The sequence below is a fragment of the Euleptes europaea genome, chromosome 19 (genome assembly GCF_029931775.1).
Source record: "Euleptes europaea isolate rEulEur1 chromosome 19, rEulEur1.hap1, whole genome shotgun sequence".
Taxonomy (NCBI): domain Eukaryota; kingdom Metazoa; phylum Chordata; class Lepidosauria; order Squamata; family Sphaerodactylidae; genus Euleptes; species Euleptes europaea.
In genome coordinates this window covers 19580574-19603333 of record NC_079330.1, presented here as the reverse complement: position 1 = coordinate 19603333, position 22760 = coordinate 19580574, and the positions used below count along the sequence as shown (strand labels likewise).

The following is a 22760-nucleotide window of genomic DNA, read 5'->3' as shown; positions in this document are numbered from 1 at the left end:
CAAAAACCTCCGCTCTCTTCGCCCCTGCAAAAAACTGAGCGACCGTTATGTGGGACCTTTCCCCATTACCAGAGTAATCAACGAGGTTACTGTGGAACTGGACCTCCCAAAAACTCTGAAAGGAGTCCATCCAGTCTTTCATATAAGCCTCCTCAAACCCTATGTGGCAGCCCCCCAGTTCCACCCCCCTCCCGCACACGAGATTCCTACCGTAGTAGGAGGGGACACCCATTTGGAAATATCCAAGGTTTTAGACTCCAAATGGAAGAAAGGGAAACTGTTTTACTTTGTTCGCTGGAAAAACCTTGGCTCCGCTCATGACGAATGGGTGGCCGCACCCCACATGGCGGCTCCTCGCTTAGTCCGGGAATTCCACCTTGCTTATCCCGATAAGCCTCGTCCTCTCGGGGACCCCGGGGGGGGGCCTTAAGGGGGGCAGAATGTGAGGGTCTCTGTCTTTGTGTCTCTGCTTTCCATCACCTGCTGTGTTATCAGTGAACTCGTAAAAGCAGTTCACACCTTCTGGTCTCAGGCGCCAGGCCTGATGGCCCATGTATCTTCCCCCCCCCCCGCTGTTCTTCCTGCCAGTACTCCCTCAGGCCGATGCGGCCTTGGAAGTGTGATAGCCGCCCAGACTTCCTGGGATCTGTCTGATGTTTTGTATTATGCCAAGCTTGTAACTTCCCATAACAATAAGTGTGAACCCCAGTGCCCCAGTGCCCTGGAGTCAATATATTCTGTAAACCCGTATAGCCCCTCACTTGCAACTTTCTACCTGTGCCTGTCTCATCTCCTGAAGGCTTCAATAAATCGATTGTTTCTGTATCAACGTCTGAGCAACTGATTTGGAGAAGCAAACTCAGAGAGGGGGATCTCTCACACATGTGTTCAAAACCAAGAGGGTCAAGCAGTCCCACAGACAGGTGCAGTGCATTTGAATGCAACATGCTCTGAAAACCAGATTTGGTCCACAGAGAAACAGTCCCACCAGAGCAGGTGTGGGCCATCCCAAGGTGGCGGTGAACTGGCAGAGTTGAATTGTGGACATAAACTTGTAATGTGGGACACCAGCTTTCTAAAGTGAGCAAACCTCTCCCAGGTCATTTATGCATGGGAGTTTTACCTGAGGTTTGTTGCTCGCTGGACCCACACTTTCATGTTGGGAATCTATGCACCAGAAGTCTCCAAGCTCAAATCAAGTCTCTGCCCCTTTAAACAAAAATGGAGCAATCTGAAGCGGAGGGGAAATCCAAGCCTCGGTTTTAAAAATATTTCTGCGCAGAAAGAGCTCCGAGGAAGCAGGAAATATTTGAATCCCCGCCTCTGGACATGCTGCCTTGTAATTGGTTGTGAGAGAAACAAAGCTTGCGTGTCCCGGACTTTGCCTTATGCATGGGGATTTCACCCAGGCTTTGCTCAGAAAAGATGGAAGAGTCAGGTTAACAGAGGAATGGGAAGACAGAAAACTCATGCGTAACTCAAAGGAACAACTGATTCAGACTGAGGGTGAACGTGAGTTAAAGTACCACATAAACAACCCCAGTCTCTCTTGAGCTCAAGCGTAAATGCATAATGCACAGCATGCACTTAGATGCAGCGGTTCACAGCTTCTTGCCTTCTTCCTTTCCGTATTCCACATATCTGTTTCTCCTCTTAATATACCTTGCTGAATGTTTGAGTTCCAGCAAATCTATGAACGCCTGATCTGTTGTGGAACTAAATGTCATACAGGTCTTTGTTACACGCATTGGGACCATTATCAACAGTTTATTAACATGGTCAGTGGAGGCCAGGATGTTGCAGAGTAGAATAATGTGTGAAACGGATGGGGGAGCAGAGAGAGAGGTGTGGCAGGTCCCAATTCATGTCTCTGAAACGATAGAAAGGGCAGAACCAGGGCATGGGTGTCAAAGGGAAGACAGTAGCCGAATTTGCCTAAACAGGACAGGGAAAGAAATCAGGTCGAGTGCGGAATCAGCAGGAAAGCTGGGGAGAGACAGCCTTTGGAAGGTTCCTAAAACGGCCAGACAGACAAGGCCTGAAGCCAGCTGTTGCCCCAAGCCTGGCCCACCTGTGATAGCTTGCAAGGTAGGTGGAGCTATGCTGTCTGGGTGGAGCTTCAGGAGTGGGCGGAGCTGAGCCAGAGTTTCAAGGTATAATGCAGCTGGTTTCAATCTTCCCTCTATAGCCCTGAGTAGGTCAATGCAAAGGTCTCCCTTTCTGCTTCCTGGTATTTTCTGGACGTACAGACAACAACAAAAAAACGGTGAAGGTGCGAGCAAGGAATGGTGCCCAATGGTTAGGGTTGCCAGGTCCCACTTTGCCACTATAGGGAGGTTTTTGGGGTGGAGCCTGAGGAGGGAGGAGTTTGGGGAGGGGAGGGACTTCAATGCCATAGAGTCCAGTTGCCAAAGCGGCCGTTTTCTCCAGGTCAACTGACCTCTATCGGCTGGATATCATAGTAGCAGGAGATCTCCAGCTAGTACCTGGAGGTTGGCAACCCTACCAATGGCGGACATGTTTCCGAGATCAGCCTGGAGCGAACTTAGGTGGAGGAGGAGGGGGAAATTGGAATGGGGGTATGTCGGGTCATGGGAGGATCGACCCACAGCTGAACAATGCACCAACATGTACTCGCGATGGGTGCGGAAGTTAACTAAATTTCGGGATAAAACAGGGATTGGAAAACATGGGGAAGTCACAAGACAGGAGTGAGTTGAGTCCACAGGGAGGAGAACATCATGCATATCCCTGACGGAGAACTGGGACAATCACAGGGGAATAGTGAGACAAACCAACCATGCATAACCAACCTTCCTTTTTTGGATTACAAAAAGGGAAAGGGTATAAGATAGGGCTGGACTGTAATGTAGCAGGGGTAGGTGGGCGGGCTTGGCTATGCCTGCCAAGCAAAACAGTGAGGAAAGTCAAAGGGGGGAATAAAACAGTCTGTGCAGGCAAGGCTCTAAGGAGAGGCAGAGATGAGTTGAGAACCAGGTATGTCCATTGGGGGTGGAGGGGGCCCAGGTGGGGCAAGGGGGATGTGGTGGGTGTCATAGCGACTCGGCTGGGAGGGATCCTGACGCTGCTGCTCTACGTTCTCCTGCGGTCCGTTCTGCCAAAGCTTGAAGCTGTCAAAATAGAGAACTGACATTAGTGTCAAGAATAGCCACAACTAGGGTTTAGGGTTGCCAACCTCCAGGTACTAGCTGGAGATCTCCTGCTATTACAACTGATCTCCAGCCGACAGAGATTGGTTCCCCTGGAGAAAATGGCCGCTTTGGCAATTGGACTCTATGGCATTGAAGTCCCTCCCCCAAACCCCGCCCTCCTCAGGCTCCACCCCCAAAACCTCCTGCTGGTGGCAAAGAGGGACCTGGCAATCCTTATTAGGGTTGCCAGTTCTGGGTTGGGAAATACCTGGCGATTTGGGGGGCAGAGCCTGAGGAGGGCGTGGTTTGGGGAGGGGAGGGTCTTCACTAGGATCTAAGGCCATAGAGTCCACCTTCCAAGGCAGCCATTTTCTTCAGGTGAACTGATCTCTTTCGCCTGGAGATCAGTTGTAATAGCGGGAGATCTCCAGCTAGTACCTGGCGGTTGGCAACCCTAGCCACAATGACTTGAAGGGGAGGGGCTGTGGCTCAGTAGTAGAGCATCTGCTTGGCATGCAGAAGGTCCCAGGTTCAATCCCCGGCATCTTCAGTTAAAGGGACTAGGCAAGTAGGTGATGTGCAAGACCTCTGCCTGAGACCCTGGAGAGAAGCTGCCGGTCAGAGTAGACAATACTGACTTTGATGGACCAAGGGTCTGATTCAGTATAAGGCAGCTTCATGTGTGTTCATGCGTGTGATGCTGCTTTTGTCCAGGTGTGTGCAAGGCCAAGGAGATCGTGTGGCCAAATGCTCCTTGTGCAACTCCAGGACTCTCGCTCAAGGCGCTTACCACTCGTAGCAGACCGTGCTAACAAAGCCAGCGGTGACGACCCCGCAGAGGATGGAGAGGATGACGGTGACGACGATCATGTCTCCGCTGCGACGTCCGGGCCACGTGTCCACTGTTTTCCAAGTTTGAGCTGGAATGGATGACAAAAAGGAAGGGTGGACATGCGTCGGTTCCAGTTGCTTGCCCGTAATCATCTTCTTGAGCAGCCTTGATTATAAACAACCCCCGGAGTCTAGCTAAAGAGCGATCATAGGTTAGCGGTTGGGCAAGCTTACACAACTGGTGACTGACCCAACCAAAGGCAGTCCCATCAGCTACGTACGGTGGCCTGCAAGGTACCTGAACTTTCTCCACCACTGCCAGGAACCATGCAGTCTATGGAATTATTAGTGGGTCATCATTCTTGGGTGGGAAGCTACTGTTGACTTGGCTGGTTGTACAGATCCCATGCTATCAGGCTTCTCCTGTTCTCTTTCTACCACTAAGATCTACTGAGAGATTCCCATTCTACATCTCTTCCTTTGCACTACAGCTATGGGACTCTCCCCCGGGAAGAGGAGGAGTTGGTTTTTATATGCTGACTTTCTCTTCCACTTAAGGAAGAATCAAACTGGCTTACAATCACCTTCCCTCCCCCTCCCCACAACAGATACCCTGTCAGGTAGGTGGGCCTGAGAGTGACTAGTCCAAGGTCACCCAGCTGGCTTCATGTGGAGGAGTGGGGAAACAAATCCAGTTCACCAGATTGGCATCTGCCGCTTATGTGGAGGAGCAGGGAATCAAACCCGGTTCTCCAGATTCACCACTCCAAACCACCACTCTTAACCACTACACCATGCTGGCTCTCCATAGCCATAACCATTATTGGGGGTATGCCAAACAAACAAACAAACAAAGTCTTTGTCATATTAAGATGACCTTGACATCAATGTTTGCAAGCCCACTTGTCAACCAGATTACTCCAGTGATAACCTTAATTCCAAGAACTACCTTCCATCCCTGTTTCTGGAAGCCTCTCTCCTGGTTAATTTACCTTTGTTCAGAGTGATCGGACCAGACCATCTTGTCTCTGCCTTGGAGCCTGTGGAGTCCATAGCAAGGAATTTCACTCTGAAAACAAAACAGATTTTTTTTTTTAAGATAAACAATCCCCTGCTGGACTGCAGTGTTATCACTGGGTCTTAAACTACTCTGACAAACTTCCAGAGAGTTGATTGAAACCCAGATGTTTGGCAAACCATGTTGAAATTAATCGCAACATGGAAATTAAGCAGTCTAATCAATACCGTAAATCAATATAGGATGGGTTGCCAACCTCCAGGTACTAATTGGAGATCTTCTGCTATTACAACTGATCTCCAGCTGATAGAGATTAGTCCCCCCGGAGAAAATGGCCACTTTGGCAATTGGACTCTATGGCATTGAAGTCCCTCCCCTCCTCAAACCTCGCCCTCCTCAGGCCCCACACCAAAAATCTCCAGTTATTTCCCAACCCAGAGTTTAGAGTTGCCAGTAGGATTGCCAGTTCCAGGTTGCGAAATACCTTGAGATTTTGGGGGTGGAGCCTGAGGAGGGCGGGGTTTGGAGAGGGGAGGGGCTTCAATGCCATAGAGTCCCACTGCCAAAGCAGCCATTTTCTCCAGGTGAACTGATCTTTGTCGGCTGGAGATCAGTTGTAATAGCGGGAGATCTCCAGCCACCAACTGGAGATTCCAACAAAAATAAACATCTCTGTACTGTTACCATAGGTTAGGAAATTAGTACAAGAATATGCTGAAATATCTGCAAAAACAGTTTGTATTGGAAAACCAAACAAACAAACAACAGCAAAGTGCTATGCTATATACAGAAGTGACAAGTCACATCAGTGAAGTGCAATGTACATAAATTGCCATAAGCATATACAGCAGCAATCTAGGCATATATTTTTCGTATCCTAAACGCAGGTAGATGTTCAATGGATGTTCATGTTACTGAAGAACAAGGTGGAATGCTGGGATACGATCGTTTCGGAGTCTTCTTCAGTCCCACCTATTTCACCATAAACGTATGTATTCACTTCAATGAAAATTAACAAGTTCCTCATATGGATACTTGGTCTTGCCGTATTCAAGTTTTATAAAAATCTGTAGTACAGTAGTCTCAAGAATTTTAAAGCAGACCAGATGCACAGCTTCTTACAAAAGGCTGTAACAGGTTCCTCAAGGGATACAAAGTGTAGCTGAGGAACTTGTTAAATTTTCATTGAAGTGAATACATACGTTTATGGTGAAATAGGTGGGACTGAAGAAGACTCCGAAACGATCGTATCCCAGCATTCCACCTTGTTCTTCAGTAACATGAACATCCATTGAACATCTACCTGCGTTTAGGATACGAAAAATATATGCCTAGATTGCTGTATATGCTTATGGCAATTTAGGTACATTGCACTTCACTGATGTGAATTGTCACTTCTGTATATAGCACTTTGCTGTTGTTGTTTGTTTGGTTTTCCAATACAAACTGTTTTTGCAGATATTTCAGCATATTCTTGTGCCATCTGGAGATTGGCAACCATAGTTGCCAGCTCCAGGTTGGGAAATACATGGAGACTTTTGGGGTGGAGCCTGAGGAGGGCAGGGTTTGAAGAGGGGAGGGACCTCAATGGGGTATGATGCCATAGGGTACACCTTCCAAATCGGTCATTTTCTCCAGGTGAACTGATCTCTATCAGCCGGAGATCAGCTGTAATCCCTGGAGATCTCCAGCTACCACCTGGAGGTTGGCAGCCCTAATTTACCTTTTAATTGGGTTTTATATGGTTATTTCTATTTTTAAATTGTACTTATTCACGTTGTTAGGTTCCCTGAGCCCGGCTTAGGCCAGGAAAGGGCGGGGTAAAAATATAATAAAACAAACAAAAACTAAAGTACCAAAAGAGGAACATGCCTCATGTCCCGCATTAGTCATACTCCAATAGTATTTCCCATATCGTGCAGGTTCGCTTGATTATTTAGAGTGGGACAGAAATCCAACGCTTGGCTGCCTAGACCGGTGAGTCCGTACAGCTCCGCTCTCATTCCAGTCCGTTGCACAGATTGCGAAGCGGCAGATCCGGTCCAACGGATCTGCCCTTTCGTGCGTGTTCTGGCAGAGGGGTGGCCGAGGGCGTCAGAAACTGTTTTCGCCCCAGGCTTCAAAATAGTTAGGATCGGTGTGGCTGTTTAATTTCCGAGACAGATTCAGGTCACGGTGCTATGAGAATGGCAAACAAATAAACTTCGGTGCTTAACTAGGAAAAGAAAAGATTGGGGGCAAAGTTTAGAATGTGCCAAGAAGCCACCGCCCCATTTAAATGTCACGGTTGGTCTTTAGGTGTAGCAAAAGCTACTAACAATCAACACACAAGCAGGCAAAGAGCTAGGGCTGCCAACTTCGGGCTGGGAGATTTTGGGGTGGAGCCTAAGAGGGTGGCGTTTGGGGAGGGGTAATGTTGCTAACCTCCAGGTGCTAGCTGGAGATCTCCTGCTGTTACAACTGATCTCCTGCTGATGTAGATCGGTTCCCCTGGAGAAAATGGCTGCTTTGGCAATTGGACTCTATGGCATTGAAGTCTCTCCCCTCCCCAAACCCCGCCCTCCTCAGGCTCCGCCCCCCAAAACCTCCCACCGGTGGTGAAGAGGGTCTTGGCAACCCTACTTCAGGGACCTGTGGCTCAGACCTGGCCAGTGGCAAGAATGATGATGGGTAGAGGCTTGCCACTGGCTGGGTGTGAACTGCTGGGCTGCTAAGCCTGGTTCTTGGTTGTTTTCAGGTCCCTATTCACCCCCTGATTAAGAGCAAGCTGAAATGCTGGCTCTGCTGAGTAAAGTAGGATAATAGAATCATAGAATTGGAAGGGACCGCCAGGGTCATCTAGTCCAACCCCCTGCACAATGCAGGAAATTCACAACTACCTCCCCCCCACACCCCCAGTGACCCCCTACTCCATGCCCAGAAGATGGCCAAGATGCCCTCCTTCTCACCTGTTAGTTCCTCCGCTGAAGCTCACCTGTAAGGCCCCGGGGAGGGCAGTGGTCCATTGCAGGGAGTCAAGCTGTTGTGATTCTTGCAAGACGATTCATTGCCAACCCGGAGCACGCTCCCCGATTTGTCTCTGTTGCACGGGTACTGGGAGATGGTTGCTTTCATTGTCATATATGCATACGTGCTGTATAGATTTTCATACGGTGGGATTTGCTGAGGATTCGTCGGGTTTTTGAAGCTGTTGGTGGCTGCGGAGGCAAGGAGAGAAGAAGGAAACTGGGGTGGTGCTAACGAAAACCCAGTGACTTCGGTGGCTGATATCTGTAGAGCAGGGGTGGGTAACTGATATCTGTAGAACAGGGGTGGGTCCATGGGTTGGACTGGGACCCTGGCCCTGCAGTAGCCCTGCAGAATTTTACTTAAGGTATACTCAAGATAGTATTCCGCATTGCTATGTATGGGTGTGAAAGCTGGACAAGGAAGAAAGCTGATAGGAAGAAAGTAGATTCTTTTGAAATGTGGTGTTGGAGGAGAGGGTTACGGATACCGTGGACTGCCAAAAAAACAAATCAGTGGGTTCTAGATCAAATCAAGCCTGAACTGACCCTAGAAGCTAAAACGACTAAACTGAGGCTGTCGTACTTTGGTCACATCATGAGAAGACAAGAATCACTGGAAAAGACAATCACGCTAGGAAAAGTTGAAGGCAGCAGGAAAAGAGGAAGACCCAACAAGAGATGGATTGATTCTATAAAGCAGGGGTGGGGAACCTTTTTCCTGCCGAGGGCCATTTGCACATTTATAACATCATTCGGGGGCCATACCAGGTGTAGATCTCCCGGTGGGGGGGAGAGGCTAGGGTTGCCAGGTCTCCGGCCACCACCTGGAGGTTGGCAACCCCAGGGGAGGCCACGCAAAGAAGGCCTGGAAGGTGCCCCGCTCCCCCCCAGGCAGGAGGGCAGCCAGTGGTGGGCCCGAGCAAACAAGGCGCCAGGAGGGCGCAGCCCGCAGTCGATCAGCAAGGGAGGAAGGAAGGAAAACAGAGAAAGAAGAAAAGGGAGAAAGAAATGGAAAGAGGGGGAGAAAGAAAAGGACGGAGGGAGACAGACAAAGAAAGAGAAAGAAAGTGAGGGAGAGAGAAAAGCCTTCCCCCTCCACACACACACACACACACACACACACACACATATGCCGGCCCCACGCGACCTGGCCCCAGGCTCCTTGCCCTCTCACCCCCAGAGTCCACAAAAGGCCCCCCGAAGCCTGATTGGCTCCTGCGCACATGTCTGCCTCCGGGAGCTGCGGGCCTCTTTCCCCCCCTCCCTCTTGCTGCTCAACAGCTGACAGGCAGCAAGAGGGGCTTACAGTGTGCCCCAGCGTTCCTGCATGCTGGGGCTATAGAGGGCAGCTCTGGGGGAAGCGTCCCTCCCCCTCCTCTCGGCGACCAACAGCCGTCAGTCGGTGAGAGGAGGTCCAAAGGCTGCTGCAGCGCCCCTGCAAGCCGTGGCCCCAGGAACACCCTCAGGGAGGGCCTCCCTGTGCTGCGCCTCTGTGGCAGGGCCCTGGAGCTCCCGAGGGCCACAAAAAAAAATGCCCTCGGGGGCCGCATATGGCCCCTGGGCCTGAGGTTCCCCATCCCTGCTATAAAGGTAGCCACCGCCGACTTCCTGTAGAGCGTTTGGTCCGAGCGCCATTGTTTCCTGGGGGCTCCCAGGAAACACCAAGAGTCGTTTAGATTTGGAGTGCAAAAAGCACTCCAACTCGGTCCTAAATAGTGGATCGGGAAGCAGGAAATTCCCCTGCAGCCTTCAAGAGCGGTTTGGACTCCCATATTCTCTGAGAGAGCTTTTTTAAGCCTCCCGTAGAGTTGGAAGTTGTCCCCGCCGGCATAGGGGCTACCATTGCCACGGACGACTCTTTGGATTATAGGCTTTGACCTCCTCTATACATTAACATCAAATAATCTATGAAAAGAACAAGAAGCCTCACCTTTGGAAGTCAGAGTGAGTAAAAAGACACTTTTTGCCTTTATCTTGATTGAGAAGACCTGAATGACGATAAAAACACCTACGAAAACAGGCGACTCCCTGCCCAGCGTAACGAGACTTTTAAAATAAACAAATGCCATTAAATGAACTGACTAAGACCTTATCAACTTGATCAGTGAGTAGACACAATAAAAGGGACTTTTGAATGACTTTACAACTACCAATTAAATGCTTTGAGGGGAGGGAGGGAGACGAAAACCTTCCCCCCCCACTTCCGGCTTCTTTGATTCAATGTCCAGCCACGTCGCCTCTTAAGACCGGAAGATAACAAGAAGGGCTTTGTTACCATCGAAAAGACAGGGCAGATTGGAAGACTTGAAGTGAATCTCCCCGGTGTAACCATCAAATCGTTCCTACTACTTAACCACCGAGAGGAGACGACGTAGGGTCTATGATACTGCAGTTTCCTGTCTACTTTCTTTTCTTTATCTGTGCTGCTTTGAAGCATAATTGAGGATATCTTGAAAATTACAAAGCCTGCTTCTATATAAGAATACAAGCAGATATGTCAAACAAGAGGATGGAAGAGATGTTACTCAAACAAATGGACATGTTTGCAGTGCAACAAGATTTAGTCTTTGAAAAACAACAAGCGCTCTCACATCAAGCATTTCAACTAGCTGAGGTGATGAATATCCTATTTAAATCAATTAATGGAAAACTGGACACAATTATTGAGGAGATCCACAATATGAAGACCCAAGATTTTAAAGAGGTAGCTGCAAGTGACCAGCAGGCAAGGAGAGAGAGCAACATGAGAGAACTCAATACCTCTACAATTTACTTGTCTGAGTCACTGCTGACAGGAGGAGCATTATTATCCCAAGAAAATACTTCCTGGCAGCCAGCGATGGAGGGAGACATGATGAAGGATTTTACCAAGAAGATGCTGGAAATTTTAACAAGAAGCCAATGGATACAATCACCGGGATCTTCTTTTACATCTTCAGAGGCCAGAATTGCAGCTACTATATTGAAAAACGGGGGGTGGGGATTGGGAAATAAAGAAGGACTGGCAGATCCCCTCCCAAAACAAGATAATGGCTAAAATGATGCTTATTTTTGGGGTGTAAGGGAGCCACGGTGGATTTACTTTGATGAATTTTTAATGGGAAAATTTGTTTATGTATTGATCTAATCCCTTTAATTTAGAATAATAGAATGTTATATAGAGACAATGATGATAATATTATAACTAGGTAGGACTTGAAATTGCTTATAGAAGTAGTATAGATAGCTTAAAGCAAGTCTGTATGAGAGAAAATAAGGATTAGAAATTAATTTGAAATGCAAAAGTGTTAACCAGTAGAATTAGTGACTGAAGAAGATGCGGGGAAGTCACATATAGTAGATAGCATAGAATATTATAGATAACATATTCTCAGTAATAGCAATGAACTTTTTTTGTTACAAGCAGTTACAACTGAATATATTGTTGAGATATGTTTATTTTAGTTGAATTGTAGAAAATAATAAAAATAATTAAAAAAAAAAAAAAAAAAAAGGTAGCCACCGCCCTCAATTTGCAAGATCTGAGCAAGGCTGTCAAAGACAGGACGTTTTGGAGGACATTGATTCATAGGGTTGCCATGAGTCAGAAGCGACTTGACGGCACTTAACACACATATACTCAAGATTGCTTACAGCTTCACTTGTACGGAAAGAAACAAATAGTTTCAGCTAGCAAGATTTCTTGTTTGAATACGTACACTGGTCAAGAGAATGAGTTCTGATTTGGGAGGTTCTTGGTTCAGATTTCACCTCTGCTGCAAACTTGCCCGGAGGCCTTTGGCAACCTACTAAGCCTCCCATATGCAACATGGAGATAATCCCCTCCTTCCAGCCCCACTGATGGGGTAGCAACCAACACCCCTGCTCTGTGACTTGCCCCTCCAGCTTCCAAATGTCGTATGAACCATAAGGCGGCAGGTCAGGCTGAGATCCCTACACCGTGAGGAATGCTCAAGGAGACTTCCAGAAAGAGAATCTAAACAATGAACAATATTTTTGAAACTCATAGTACTAAAAAGGCTTTAAAAATGCAGCAGCCTTTTTAGAGAGCCAGCGTGGTGTAGTGAGAGCCAGCTTGGTGTAGTGGTTAAGAGCAGTGGTTTGGAGCGGTGTACTGTAATCTGGAGAACTGGGTTTGTTTCCCCACTTCTCCACATGAGTGGCGGACGCTGATCTGGTGAACCGCGTTGGTTTTCCCACTCCACATGAAACCAGCTGGGTGACCTTGGGCTAGTCGCAGCTCTCTTAGAGCTCTCTCAGCCTCACCTACCTCACAGGGTGTCTGTTGTGTGGAGGGGCAGGGAAGGTGATTGCAAGCCAGTTTCTCTACCTTAAGTTGTAGAGAAAGTCGGCATATAAAAACCAAGTCTTCTTCTTCAGCCAATCAGTACAGGCATAACAATGGGCAGTTCCAGAACTGAATGGATGAGATGGTACTAGGCAGGAGGACCTCACAGGAATGACATTTCAGAAATGGGGTGCCATAACTGAAAAGGCCCTGTCATCCTCCTGACCTCCAAAGAGGAGGCATAGAGAGCTGAGCCCCAAAGATTAATTGCTGCAAATGTGCAGGTTTTCATTGGTCGTTCCCCCCCGCCCCAGGACTTTTAGTACTCAGATAGATATCTGGAGAACTGAGGGAGTGACCCCTAAAGAACGCAGACATTTACCATCCTTAAGTTAAAGAATCTATAGTTCATCTGCAGATTCATTTTCAAACACTAAATGTATTTGTGTTTTAGCAAACCTCCCAGCAGAGGTGCCTCTTGCCATCTTGGGAAAGGTGCTTCATAAAGAAGGGATTATTAGAACAGAAATCAGAAAGCAAATTTTTACTTGGTTCATCCACGCCTTGAAATCTGTCAAATCTTAAAAGCTCAGACTTCAAGGCTAACCGTTATTTAGTCTTATCTAAGGCTCTTTGCTTCTTTCTGCCCTAAACATTGTCACACAACAGCACCCGCAACTGGAAAAGCTTTCAAAAAGGAAAGTCAGAAGAAGTTAAATTACAGAACTTTGCAATCTGATGGGAGTTTGCTAGAATCTAAAGGCGATTCCGCTTCTTTCCCAAGCTTACCATTAATTGAATGTGGCTTAAACCTCCCCCCAACCCCAGTCTAGAACATCGGGCTGTTGAAGGTGTGGACTCACCATTGGTGAAGGCAACAACCAGCCAGATTTCGTCTGTGGTATTGACCAATGAATCGAAGATACAGTTTGGGGGGTCCAGGGCGAAGGTACTGGCAGTGATCTTCCCTTCTAAGGCCTGGTCTGTGAGACGAGGTATGTATGGGATCACCTCTGAAAATGCATAACAGGATACCAGGAAGGGGGGGGTGTCCAAATGAGTTTATTTTTATTTATTTCCAAAAAAAAAAAAAATGCCACCTCCCCAGGGAGCCTGCCTGAGGCAGCTGACAAAATAAAACACTAAAAAAAACACAAAACATTAACAATTTGTAATTAAAACTCAATATTAAACAGCCAACCAGAGCACAAAAACATTAAGCAGCTTAAAATGAATACAAAACAAAACATCATATCACTGCCTCAAGGGGCTTACCAGTTTAATTTCATCAGCGGGAAACCGAGGGAGAAGACAGAAGGTAGGAAAACTCAAGAGTAGACTCCTTCACACACCACTAGATTTGTGTCCAATAGCACCTTTGAGACTGACAAGATTTTCAGGGTATAAGCTTTTCCTTTCCTTAGACGGGCTCTCCATCAACCACTTCACACTTTAAAAAGGGGAAATGAAATTTAATTTTTCCTTGACACTACAGAGAGAAAAGTTGCCACATCTCTCACGCAATTGACCGATCTACTTGACAGGAGATAACGCAGTATCTGCTGCTCAGAAAGTGTCTTTAGCTGTTTTATCCAGGGAGTGATATATTTATTTCGTGCAATATTATTTTGTGGACATGCTGAAACAATGTGGGCTAGGGAATCTATTTGATCTGAACAAAATGGGCATTTTCGTTCTTCTGCAGTAAATTTGTTGCATCGCCCTTGTGTCTCGGCTGAGTCTAGGGCCTGACATCTCGCCAATAAGAAAGCTTTTGAGAGTCAAAGCTGCCTTTGCCAGATAAGCTTTGACTCTTGAAAGGTTATACCCTGAAAATATTGTCGGTCTCCGAAGTTGCTGCTTCAAGCAGCACTGTTAACTTACGGAACTCACTACCACGAGATGTAGTGATTGCCGCTAGCTTAGCTTTTTTTAAATGGAGACTAGACAAATTCAGTCCATCGGTGGTTATAAGCCATGGTGGCTCAAAGGAACGTCCATTTCCAGAGACAAAAGATGGCAACAAAAGAAATGAGTCACCTATTTGAGCAAAAGTCCCCGCAATGGCCAGCAACAGTAGCAGGAGAGAGTCCATCCCAGCAGGGACTAGTTCTTCTGAAGAAGTTTCGTCTCACTAAGCTGGAAGATGCTCTGATCTGGTGAAAAAGCCCCCTTCTGTTTTGCTTGCAGTCCTGGGTACAAGTGAGCAAAGGGCCGCTAAGAGGAACGATCTTCTTCCAACCGAGGGGCCACCCCCTTATCTCTTTTGCCTTGTGGAGGGGGGGGGGGTCTGCGTTCAACCCATCCAGTGCCAGCTTGCTACATTCCTGCCCTCTCGTGTAAGGATCTTGACCCCCGATAGCAAACAGGTCTGTCTTGTTCTTCCAAAAGGAGAAGAAAACAACAGGGCATAGCTAGGGGAACGAAGTTGGGACGGAAAGGAGGAGCAGGACGGTGAGAGGAAAAACAAGCAATTTTGTAGCACGGGCAAAACGGTTTAAATGATATGCAGTGGAAAGCAGAAGACCCAAACAGATCCCGAAGGGGTAAAGAGCAAGGCAGTGGAAGGCAGTGGAAGTCACTTCACAAGGTGTCTGTTGTGGGGAGAAGGGAAGGTGTTTATAAACCGTTTTGAGTCTCCTTAAAGGTAGAGAAGCCCTAACCTGAATGGCCCAGGTGAGCCTGATCTCATCAGATCTCAGAAGCTAAGCCGGGTCAGCCCTGGTTAGTATTTGGGTGGGAGACCACCAAGGAATACCAGGGTTGCTGTGCAGAGGAAGGCACTGGCAAACCACCTCTGTTAGTCCCTTGCCATGAAACCCCCCCAAAGGGGTCGCCATAAGTCGGCTGCGACTTGACGGCACTTCACACACACAAAAGTGGGGTATAAAAAAACAAACTCTTATTCTCTTCTTCATTCAAAGGCAGCCTCTGAATGTCAATGCTGAGAGACAACCACAGGGGAAGGGCTTGACTTTATGCCCAGTTTGTTAGCCCTTCAGCGAGACTGCTTGGCCACTGTGTAAGTGGAGGCTAGACTTGAGGGACCGCTGGTCTGATCTGGCAGGGCACCTCATGTTCTTATGTAGGTCGTGATTCATCAGTCAATTATTTCTTGAATAAAAAGTTGGAGCAGGTAAACCTTTTTCTGACCACCAGACGCTTGTTCTCAACAAGATGCATGCTAGGGACAATTCTCCGCATGCAAACTCTGGTCACAACTGCGGCGCGAGGGGAAGGGCAGTTTAACACCTTCCTCATACCGCTGCCATTTTCTTAACATGAAATGGCCTCGCAGAACTCCTGGGGAAACCAACAAGGCACACAGCAGGTCCATGGGTAGGGTTGCCAACTCCAGGTTAGGAAATACTTGGCAGTTTGGGGGGCGGAGGCTGGAGACGGCAGGGTTTGGGGAGGAGAGGGACCTCAGCGGGATATGATGCAGTTGAATTCATCCTCCAAAGCAGCCCATTTTCTCCACAGAACGGATCTTGGTCGTCTGGAGATCAGTTGTAATAGCAGGGAGATCTCCAGGTGCCACCTGGAGGTTGGCAACCCTATCCATGGGTGGTTCTGAGAACACACCCCCACCCCTTTCAAGAACACTGGCTATATTAGACAACAAGCGATAACAGACTGTATGTAAACCCTGCCATAAAATTATGTGGATGTAGCGGCATATGTTTTGACCATTTCTGCTCCCCTTTGGAGCTACCTAGAGCTAAAGGATGTTAGAAATAATTAACTGGATACTCACCCGCGGCCAGTTTTGTACCCAGGGCTACCAGCAAACCTACAGCTTTTGTACCCAGGACTACCAGCAAACCTATAACCTACCCAGGACTACCACTGCAGCAAACCTATAGCTTTTCTAGGTTCTCTGAACTGATGCTGTATCACTTGGGAATTGTAGTGAAAAGTGTAGGCAGAGCTCAGCCCCAAACCGCTTGCAATTTCAATTGTTAAAGCAATTAACAAAAGGAGGGAGGGGAAAGAAGGGTTGAATCAGAGAAGACTGCAGTCAAATTAATCCCTCTCGTTTATTCATAAGTAGGGTTGCCAACTGCCAGGTAGTAACTGGAGATCTCCTGCTACTACAACTGATTTCCAGTCGATAGAGATCGGTTCACCTGGAGAAAAGGCTGCTTTGGCAACTGGACTCTATGGCATTGAAGTCCCTCCCCTCCCCAAACCCCACCCTCCTCAGGCTCCACCCCAAAAACCTCCTGCCAGGTGTGAAGAGGGACCTGGTAACCCTATTCATAGGGGAAATTTAGAACTAACGTGGTCTTCCACCTTTCCAGATCCTGCAAGGGCATGACAGGAAGTCATGTAACACCAGAGTCATGCGACCGGAAGATCAGGAGCCAAAGTTACGACCTCACTGGTGTTGAGATGACAACTCTGGGCAGCCACCCAAAAGAGCCGGGGTCAAGAAACACGAGCCAAGAATTGAGTGGAGGACCATAGTGAAGAAAAGAGCCAAGGGTGAGAGCCATGGAAGAATCTCTTCACTACAAAGTGACTTCACCTTGCCCTCAGGCTGTTCCTTTCAGCATGCATCAAGGGAAAGGCACAAGGCTTAGCCCCCTTACCTTTTAAAGAAGGAAGAAGGAGAAAAAGAGTTGGTTTTTATATGCCGACTTTCTCTACCACTTAAGGGAGACTCAAACCGGCTTACACTCCCCTTCCCTTCCCCACAAGACACCCTGTGAGGTAGGTGGGGCTGAGAGAGCTCTTAATAGAACTGTGACTAGCCCAAGGTCACCCAGCTGGTTTCATGTGTAGGAGTGGGGAAACAGATCCAGTTCATCAGATTAGCCTCCGCCGCTCATGTGTAGGATTGGGGAATCAAACCCAGTTCTCCAGATCAGAGTCCACCGCTCCAAACAACCACTCTTAACCGCTACACCATGCTGGCTCTCAGCAGGCTCTTCCTCCAGGCTCTTCCAGAGCAGCAGGCTCTTCCTCCAGTCAAAAACACAAACCCCAAGCAAGCATGTTCCACAGCGATTTGCTCAGCGATCTGCCTGAGGGCCGAGACCACGGAACGGAAGTGTTAGAAGATGAGATTATTTCTGAAGCTTTCGTTTAATTTAGAATAGTTATTGAGCTGCTATCCTTTGGTAGCTGTCATGGGGAACAGAGAAATGTGTCCACATGCTCTAATAATTCGAAGATCGTCCCTAACGCATTGCAGTTTAAGCCTGGCTTTGCAAAAGGCATTTGAGCACAGATAGGATTGAACGTATGTAACGGGTGGAGGCACGCCTGGCCCCACACACCTGCCTGGGCCAGCGGAAACCGGTGCTTGTGAGAGAAGCTGAGACATTTGAGAAATGCTGATGGACCTGTCTGGATCTGGGAACGAGGGCTTGTCTGTAAAACGTCCGGCTGCCTTACCTGCCACACGAGTTACGGTGGACGGGGGAATATGCTGCCAACCTGGTTCTGCAACACAAGGTGGTAATCTTGAGGACCCCATAATTCAGGAAGAGAAGTCTGTGCCCATCCTTATCCCTAAGATGGTAACACTCAAACCATACAGTGAAAAATAGTCAATGTGACCCCCTCCAAAAAAAAAGTATTCATGCAGAGGACGTTACCTGTTGCATTTCTGTCTGAAGAAGGTTGGTTTTTATATGCCGACTTTCTCTACCACTTAAGGGAGACTCAAACTGGCTTACAATCACCTTCCCTTCCCCTCCCCACAACAGACACCCTATGAGGTAGGCGGGGTTGAGAGAGCTGTGACTTGCCCAAGGTCACCCAGCTGGCTTCATGTGTAGAAGTGGGGAAACAAATCCAGTTCACCAGGCTAGCCTCCGCCGCTCATGTGGAGGAGTGGGGAATCAACCCCGGTTCTCCAGATCAGAGTCCGCCGCTCCAGACCACCGCTCTTAACCACACCACGCTGGTGTGTTGCCTCTTTCTAGTGAGAGTTTGCCTGGGTATTTCTGCCGCACATCTGCATAGAGCATAATTGCACCCTTCAATCAGTCTCGACACAGAGATGCAACAGGGGTTACCCATCCTCAGAGACTACCCACTGGATGAGTCTATGATCCGAGCTGACATTCTTCCAATGGAACTCCACCAGGGAGTGGGGTGGGTGGGTAGTACCACCGCATCAAGCATGACTGAATGATACCTCTACCCTCATAAAAAGTACAGCAAATTTAGCCACCCTCAGAGAAAGCCATCCGCTGCATCTATGCATGATCTGTTGCTTTGATCTACTCATTGTCCAACGAGCCTCAACCTGGATTGGGCAGGTAATAATTCTGCTGACTCGCTGAATAAACCACTATTGGATAAAGTCATTCTGGACATAAAAGACACAGCAGAATCCCCTGCCTGCAGAAGAGGGAGCTTATTGAATCTCTGCATGAGTGTCCGCTCCAGCCAAGCCTTCAGATTAACAAGGCGGGCCCCATGCAGTATATAGAAACGATAAATTGTGGATTTTTCAATGATAGGCAACTCTTAGACATAACACAAGAACCAAACCTTTGGAAGGGGGAGTTAAAGAGTGTTTTCTTATGATTTAATTCAGGAATCAAAGGTCTACTTCAGATTCCAGATGTTTTTTTGGAGGGGAAAGCTGTCCAAACCTTTATTTCGGTCCTATGCACGCCTTATTTTCTGTCAGCGTGGTGTAGTGATTAAGAACGGCACACTCTAATCTGGAGAACTGGGTTTGATTCCCCTCTCTTCCACATCTCTTATCTGGTGGACCAGGTTTGTTTCCCCACTCGTACACATGAAGCCTACCGGGGGACCTTGAGCTAGTCACAGTCCAAACTCTCTCAGCCCCACCTACTTCACAAGATATCTACTGTGGGGAGGGGAAGGGAAGGCAATTGCAAGCCACTTTGAGACTCCTTAAAGGTAGAGAAAAAACGGGATATAAAAAACAGCTCTTCTCCTTCGTCTCACATAGTCTTCCTGCTCCTATTTTGTATGACTCTTGCCTGAAACCATCCCAGATCTGTTTTTCCACAAAGAATTACTGGCAGGTCTGCAAACAGAGGCAATTGAGGCATGAGAAACATCTAATGAATCAATCAAGTCCAAGGGGAAGTGGGGGGAGGAAAGGTGGGCATCCTGGAGCCAGATGCCTGAGATAGCTGAAAGAAAAGAGAGGATTGCTGCTACATATTTGAAAACAAGAGTGCAGGAATCTGAACCATACAGTGTATGTAGAAAGGGGGAGTGAGACACATTTCTCAGAACAACCTCTGTGGAAAAGACAGAGAAAGGGCAGATTTTGTGCACGGAGTGCATGCGCGTACACAGTTTTATCCCAGTCAGAAAAGAAGGGCTGTCAAGACAGTGTAGTGTAGTGGTTAGAGCTCGGAGATCCCAGCTTCATCCTCTTCCCTTCCATCTAAGCTTGCTGGGTGACCTAGGCCAGTCACACCCTCTCAGGCTCGCAGGGTTGTTGTGAGGATAAAACGGAGGAGAGGAGAACGATGCAAGTCACATCGGGTCCCCAAAGGCAGGGGGGAAATGACACCAATTAACTAAAAGGCTTTGCTGGGAGGAAAAATGTCCCGTGCCTCCAAACAAGGCACTTTTGATCTGTCAGGCTGAGATCAGTTTTTCGTTAAAAGTAGCCTGCGAACACAAAATGTAGATTGGTAGGAACAGAGGGTTGGTTTCTCTCCGGCATTCTTGGGACATCCTAGCGTGCGGGAACCCTCCCTCCAACGATCAACAAACATGGCAGAACGATAAAGTGAAAACAAGCTAGACACAGACACTGGGGAGGGGCCGTGGCTCAGTGGTAGAGCATCTGCTTGGCATGCAGAAGGTCGTCCCAGGTTCAATCCCCGACATCTCCAGGTAAAGGCACTAGGCAAGGAGGTGATGTGAAAGACCTCTACCTGAGACCCAGGAGAGCCACTGCCGGTCTGAGTAGACAATACTGACTTGGATGGACCAAGGGTCTGATTCAGTATAAGGCAGCTTCATGTGTTCTGACCATTACTGGTACAGATGACTGGATGAAAGCAGGCCTGATGGTTTCCGCCAAACACCTGTTTGCTTTCTTTTAGCAATGCTCTTTCTGTGGCATCCTTGAAAAAGATAATGTATGAAGCAATGGCTGGACGCCCAGAACCAAAGCTTACAGGATGAATTACGAACAGGACACAGGTTTGCCGCAATTATTTCTGTGGGAAATTCCTTCTAAGTGCAGAAGCCTTTGTATCCTGCCCTCAGAGGGAACTAATTAAATGGTTGTTCTAGAGCCACGTGAGCGTCACGTAATTGGGCCTATATAAGCTAGCCACACCCAAAACACCCTGAGTTTCTTGGACGCGGGTTTCCCCTCCCAACAGCTTTGTTCTATGGTGCACGCTTATGATTCACCGAGAAGGAACGGAAGTTCCTGATTCTTCTTGGCCGTTTTGCCCCGGGAAGCAAGTGACCCACAGCCTGTAGGCAAACGTTATGCCCCAGCGTGGTGTAGTGGTTAAGAACGGTAGTTTGGAGCGGTGGACTCTGATCTGGAGATCCGGGTTTGATTCCCCACTCCTCCTCATGAGCGGCAGAGGCTGATCAGGTGAACCGGGTTGGTTTCTCCACTCCTCCACACGAAGCCAGCTGGGTGACCTTGGGCTAGTCACAGCTCTCTTAGAGCTCTCTCCGCCCCACCTACCTCACAGGGTGTCTGTTGTGGGGAGGGGAAGGGAAGGTGATTGTAAGCCGGTTTGATTCTTCCCAACCTGATCTGAGGGTCCACGGTTGAGCAGGCCTGTCTCGTGGCTATGAATGGAAGAAAACGCCATCTTACTTTAAAACTCATTCTTCATTTTACATTAAAAGCATGTTTTAAGGCATGCTTTAACTATTGTTTTATGATTATGTTGTGGCCCGCTCTAAGCCCAGCTTGCCGGGAATGAGGGAGGGATAGAAATGCAATAAATAAATGGTAGAGAAAACTGGCATATAAAAACCAACTCCTCTTCTTCATTTAGCAAGCATCCTGTACTAGGGATTCTGCCCCTGATTGGAGATCAGGTCACTAGTTCCTGATCTGTACACCCACCTTAACAGAGGTGATGCCGGTGGGTATGTAGGAGGAGGCTTTTTTGGGGGGGTCGTGACCCCCTCCACACTGTGGAACTCCTTGCCACAAGAAGTCCATTGCGCCCGTGCTTTTGGCCTTCTGGAAACCCGTCAAAACTACCTGGAAAAATCATGAGGAGCTTTTACCCTTCCGCTTGATGGCACTTGAATGCGCGCTACTGGTTTTATTCCCGTTTGCTGTCTATTGTCGGGTTTGTACTGCTGTTTTATTAATGGCTGCTTGAATGTTCTGTCTTCTTGCTGCTCAGTCATGCGTTACAACCTTCGTTTTATTTTTCGCTTTATGTTGTAAGCCCCCATTAGTGGGAAGGTGGGATACCTCTCCTCCGACAACAGAAAAAGGGCCAGGAGCTTTCCCCTTTCGATGCCAAGCAAATCATTACAGAAAAGCTTTTACACACCTGGGATTTTTCATGAGACGCTCCGCCCGCCTCCCACGAGTGGGTCACATGGCCAGGTTTGCTCCCCAGAGAAAACTGGTGTTTGGCTCGTCTCGGAAAAAAAGAATTAAATGGGGTATCCTCAGTGGGACGGTGCCAGTTCTACCAAGGTTCTGGGATCTTTGCATGAAGAAGGGAAATAGACTGGATATGCAGGGCAGTAGAGGAGGCTGGACTGCCTCTCCTGGTATGTTCCCCAGAGGACTCTTTGTTCAGCTAGTAACAATCTTTTGGCAGTCCCTGGCCCAGGGAGTGTCCGGCTGGCCTCGACCAGGGCCAGCGCGTTCTCTGCCCTGGCACCTGCCTGGTGGAATAGCCTCTCCAGGGAGACCAGGGCCCTGCGGGACCTTAAAGAGTTCCACAGGGCTTGCAAAACAGAGCTATTCTGCCAGGCCTATGGTTGAGGCCAGCTACGGTTCACGATATATAAATGCTGGCCTCCCTAACCTCCCTGCTGCGGTAATATCTTTTTATTTCATCTCTATTTATTCCATCTGCTCTCCTAGCTGAAGTTTGTGGTTTGTGTTACGCTCTAGAGGAGCCTTAGGTAACTTATATAATTTATATGACTTGACAGGGCTGTTTTTAAATGTTTTAATGCTTTTGCTGATTCAATGGGCATTTATATTTGTAAGCCATCCTGAGCCCGGTTTTGGCTGGGGAGAATGGGGTAATAAGCGGAAATAATAAATAAATAAAGCCCAACACTGACTATTCCCTGGTGCGTTCCCCACTATAGGAAGCAACCCCCGAACCGCCCCTCAAGAGAGTGGCAGGCCCCACTCACAACTATCAACTTTTTAAGACGACATACAGCATCAGTTCGCAACTCTGCTTCCTCTTCAACCAAACTGACTTTTTATTAAAGTCCGTAAACACACGGGCGGGTAAGGAATCCTTTCCCCTGCTAGAAGAGGAGAGTCACCC

General features: G+C 48.0%; 1 protein-coding gene across 1 annotated transcript; it reads right to left on the bottom strand.

The window, feature by feature from the left end:
* Positions 1-2965: 2965 nt before the first annotated feature.
* LOC130491274 (uroplakin-3b-like) lies at positions 2966-14419 on the bottom strand. The gene is made up of 6 exons (XM_056864986.1): positions 14338-14419; positions 13161-13310; positions 7976-8198; positions 4976-5052; positions 3943-4072; positions 2966-3131 (listed from the first exon to the last, which is right to left on the bottom strand). Exons 1-6 carry the CDS (start codon positions 14390-14392, stop codon positions 2966-2968), a joined length of 801 nt encoding a protein of 266 aa, XP_056720964.1. The 5' UTR covers positions 14393-14419.
* Positions 14420-22760: the final 8341 nt, after the last annotated feature.

Coding starts and splice junctions, on each gene's coding strand:
- LOC130491274 (XM_056864986.1), bottom strand. CDS start 14,392: ATGGACTCTCTCCTGCTACTGTTGCTGGCCATTGCGGGGACTTTTGCT. Junction 13,311..14,337: donor GGGGACTTTTGCTCAAATAG/GTGACTCATTTC, acceptor ATGCATTTTCAG/AGGTGATCCCATACATACCT. Junction 3,132..3,942: donor AGCACGGTCTGCTACGAGTG/GTAAGCGCCTTG, acceptor CTATTTTGACAG/CTTCAAGCTTTGGCAGAACG.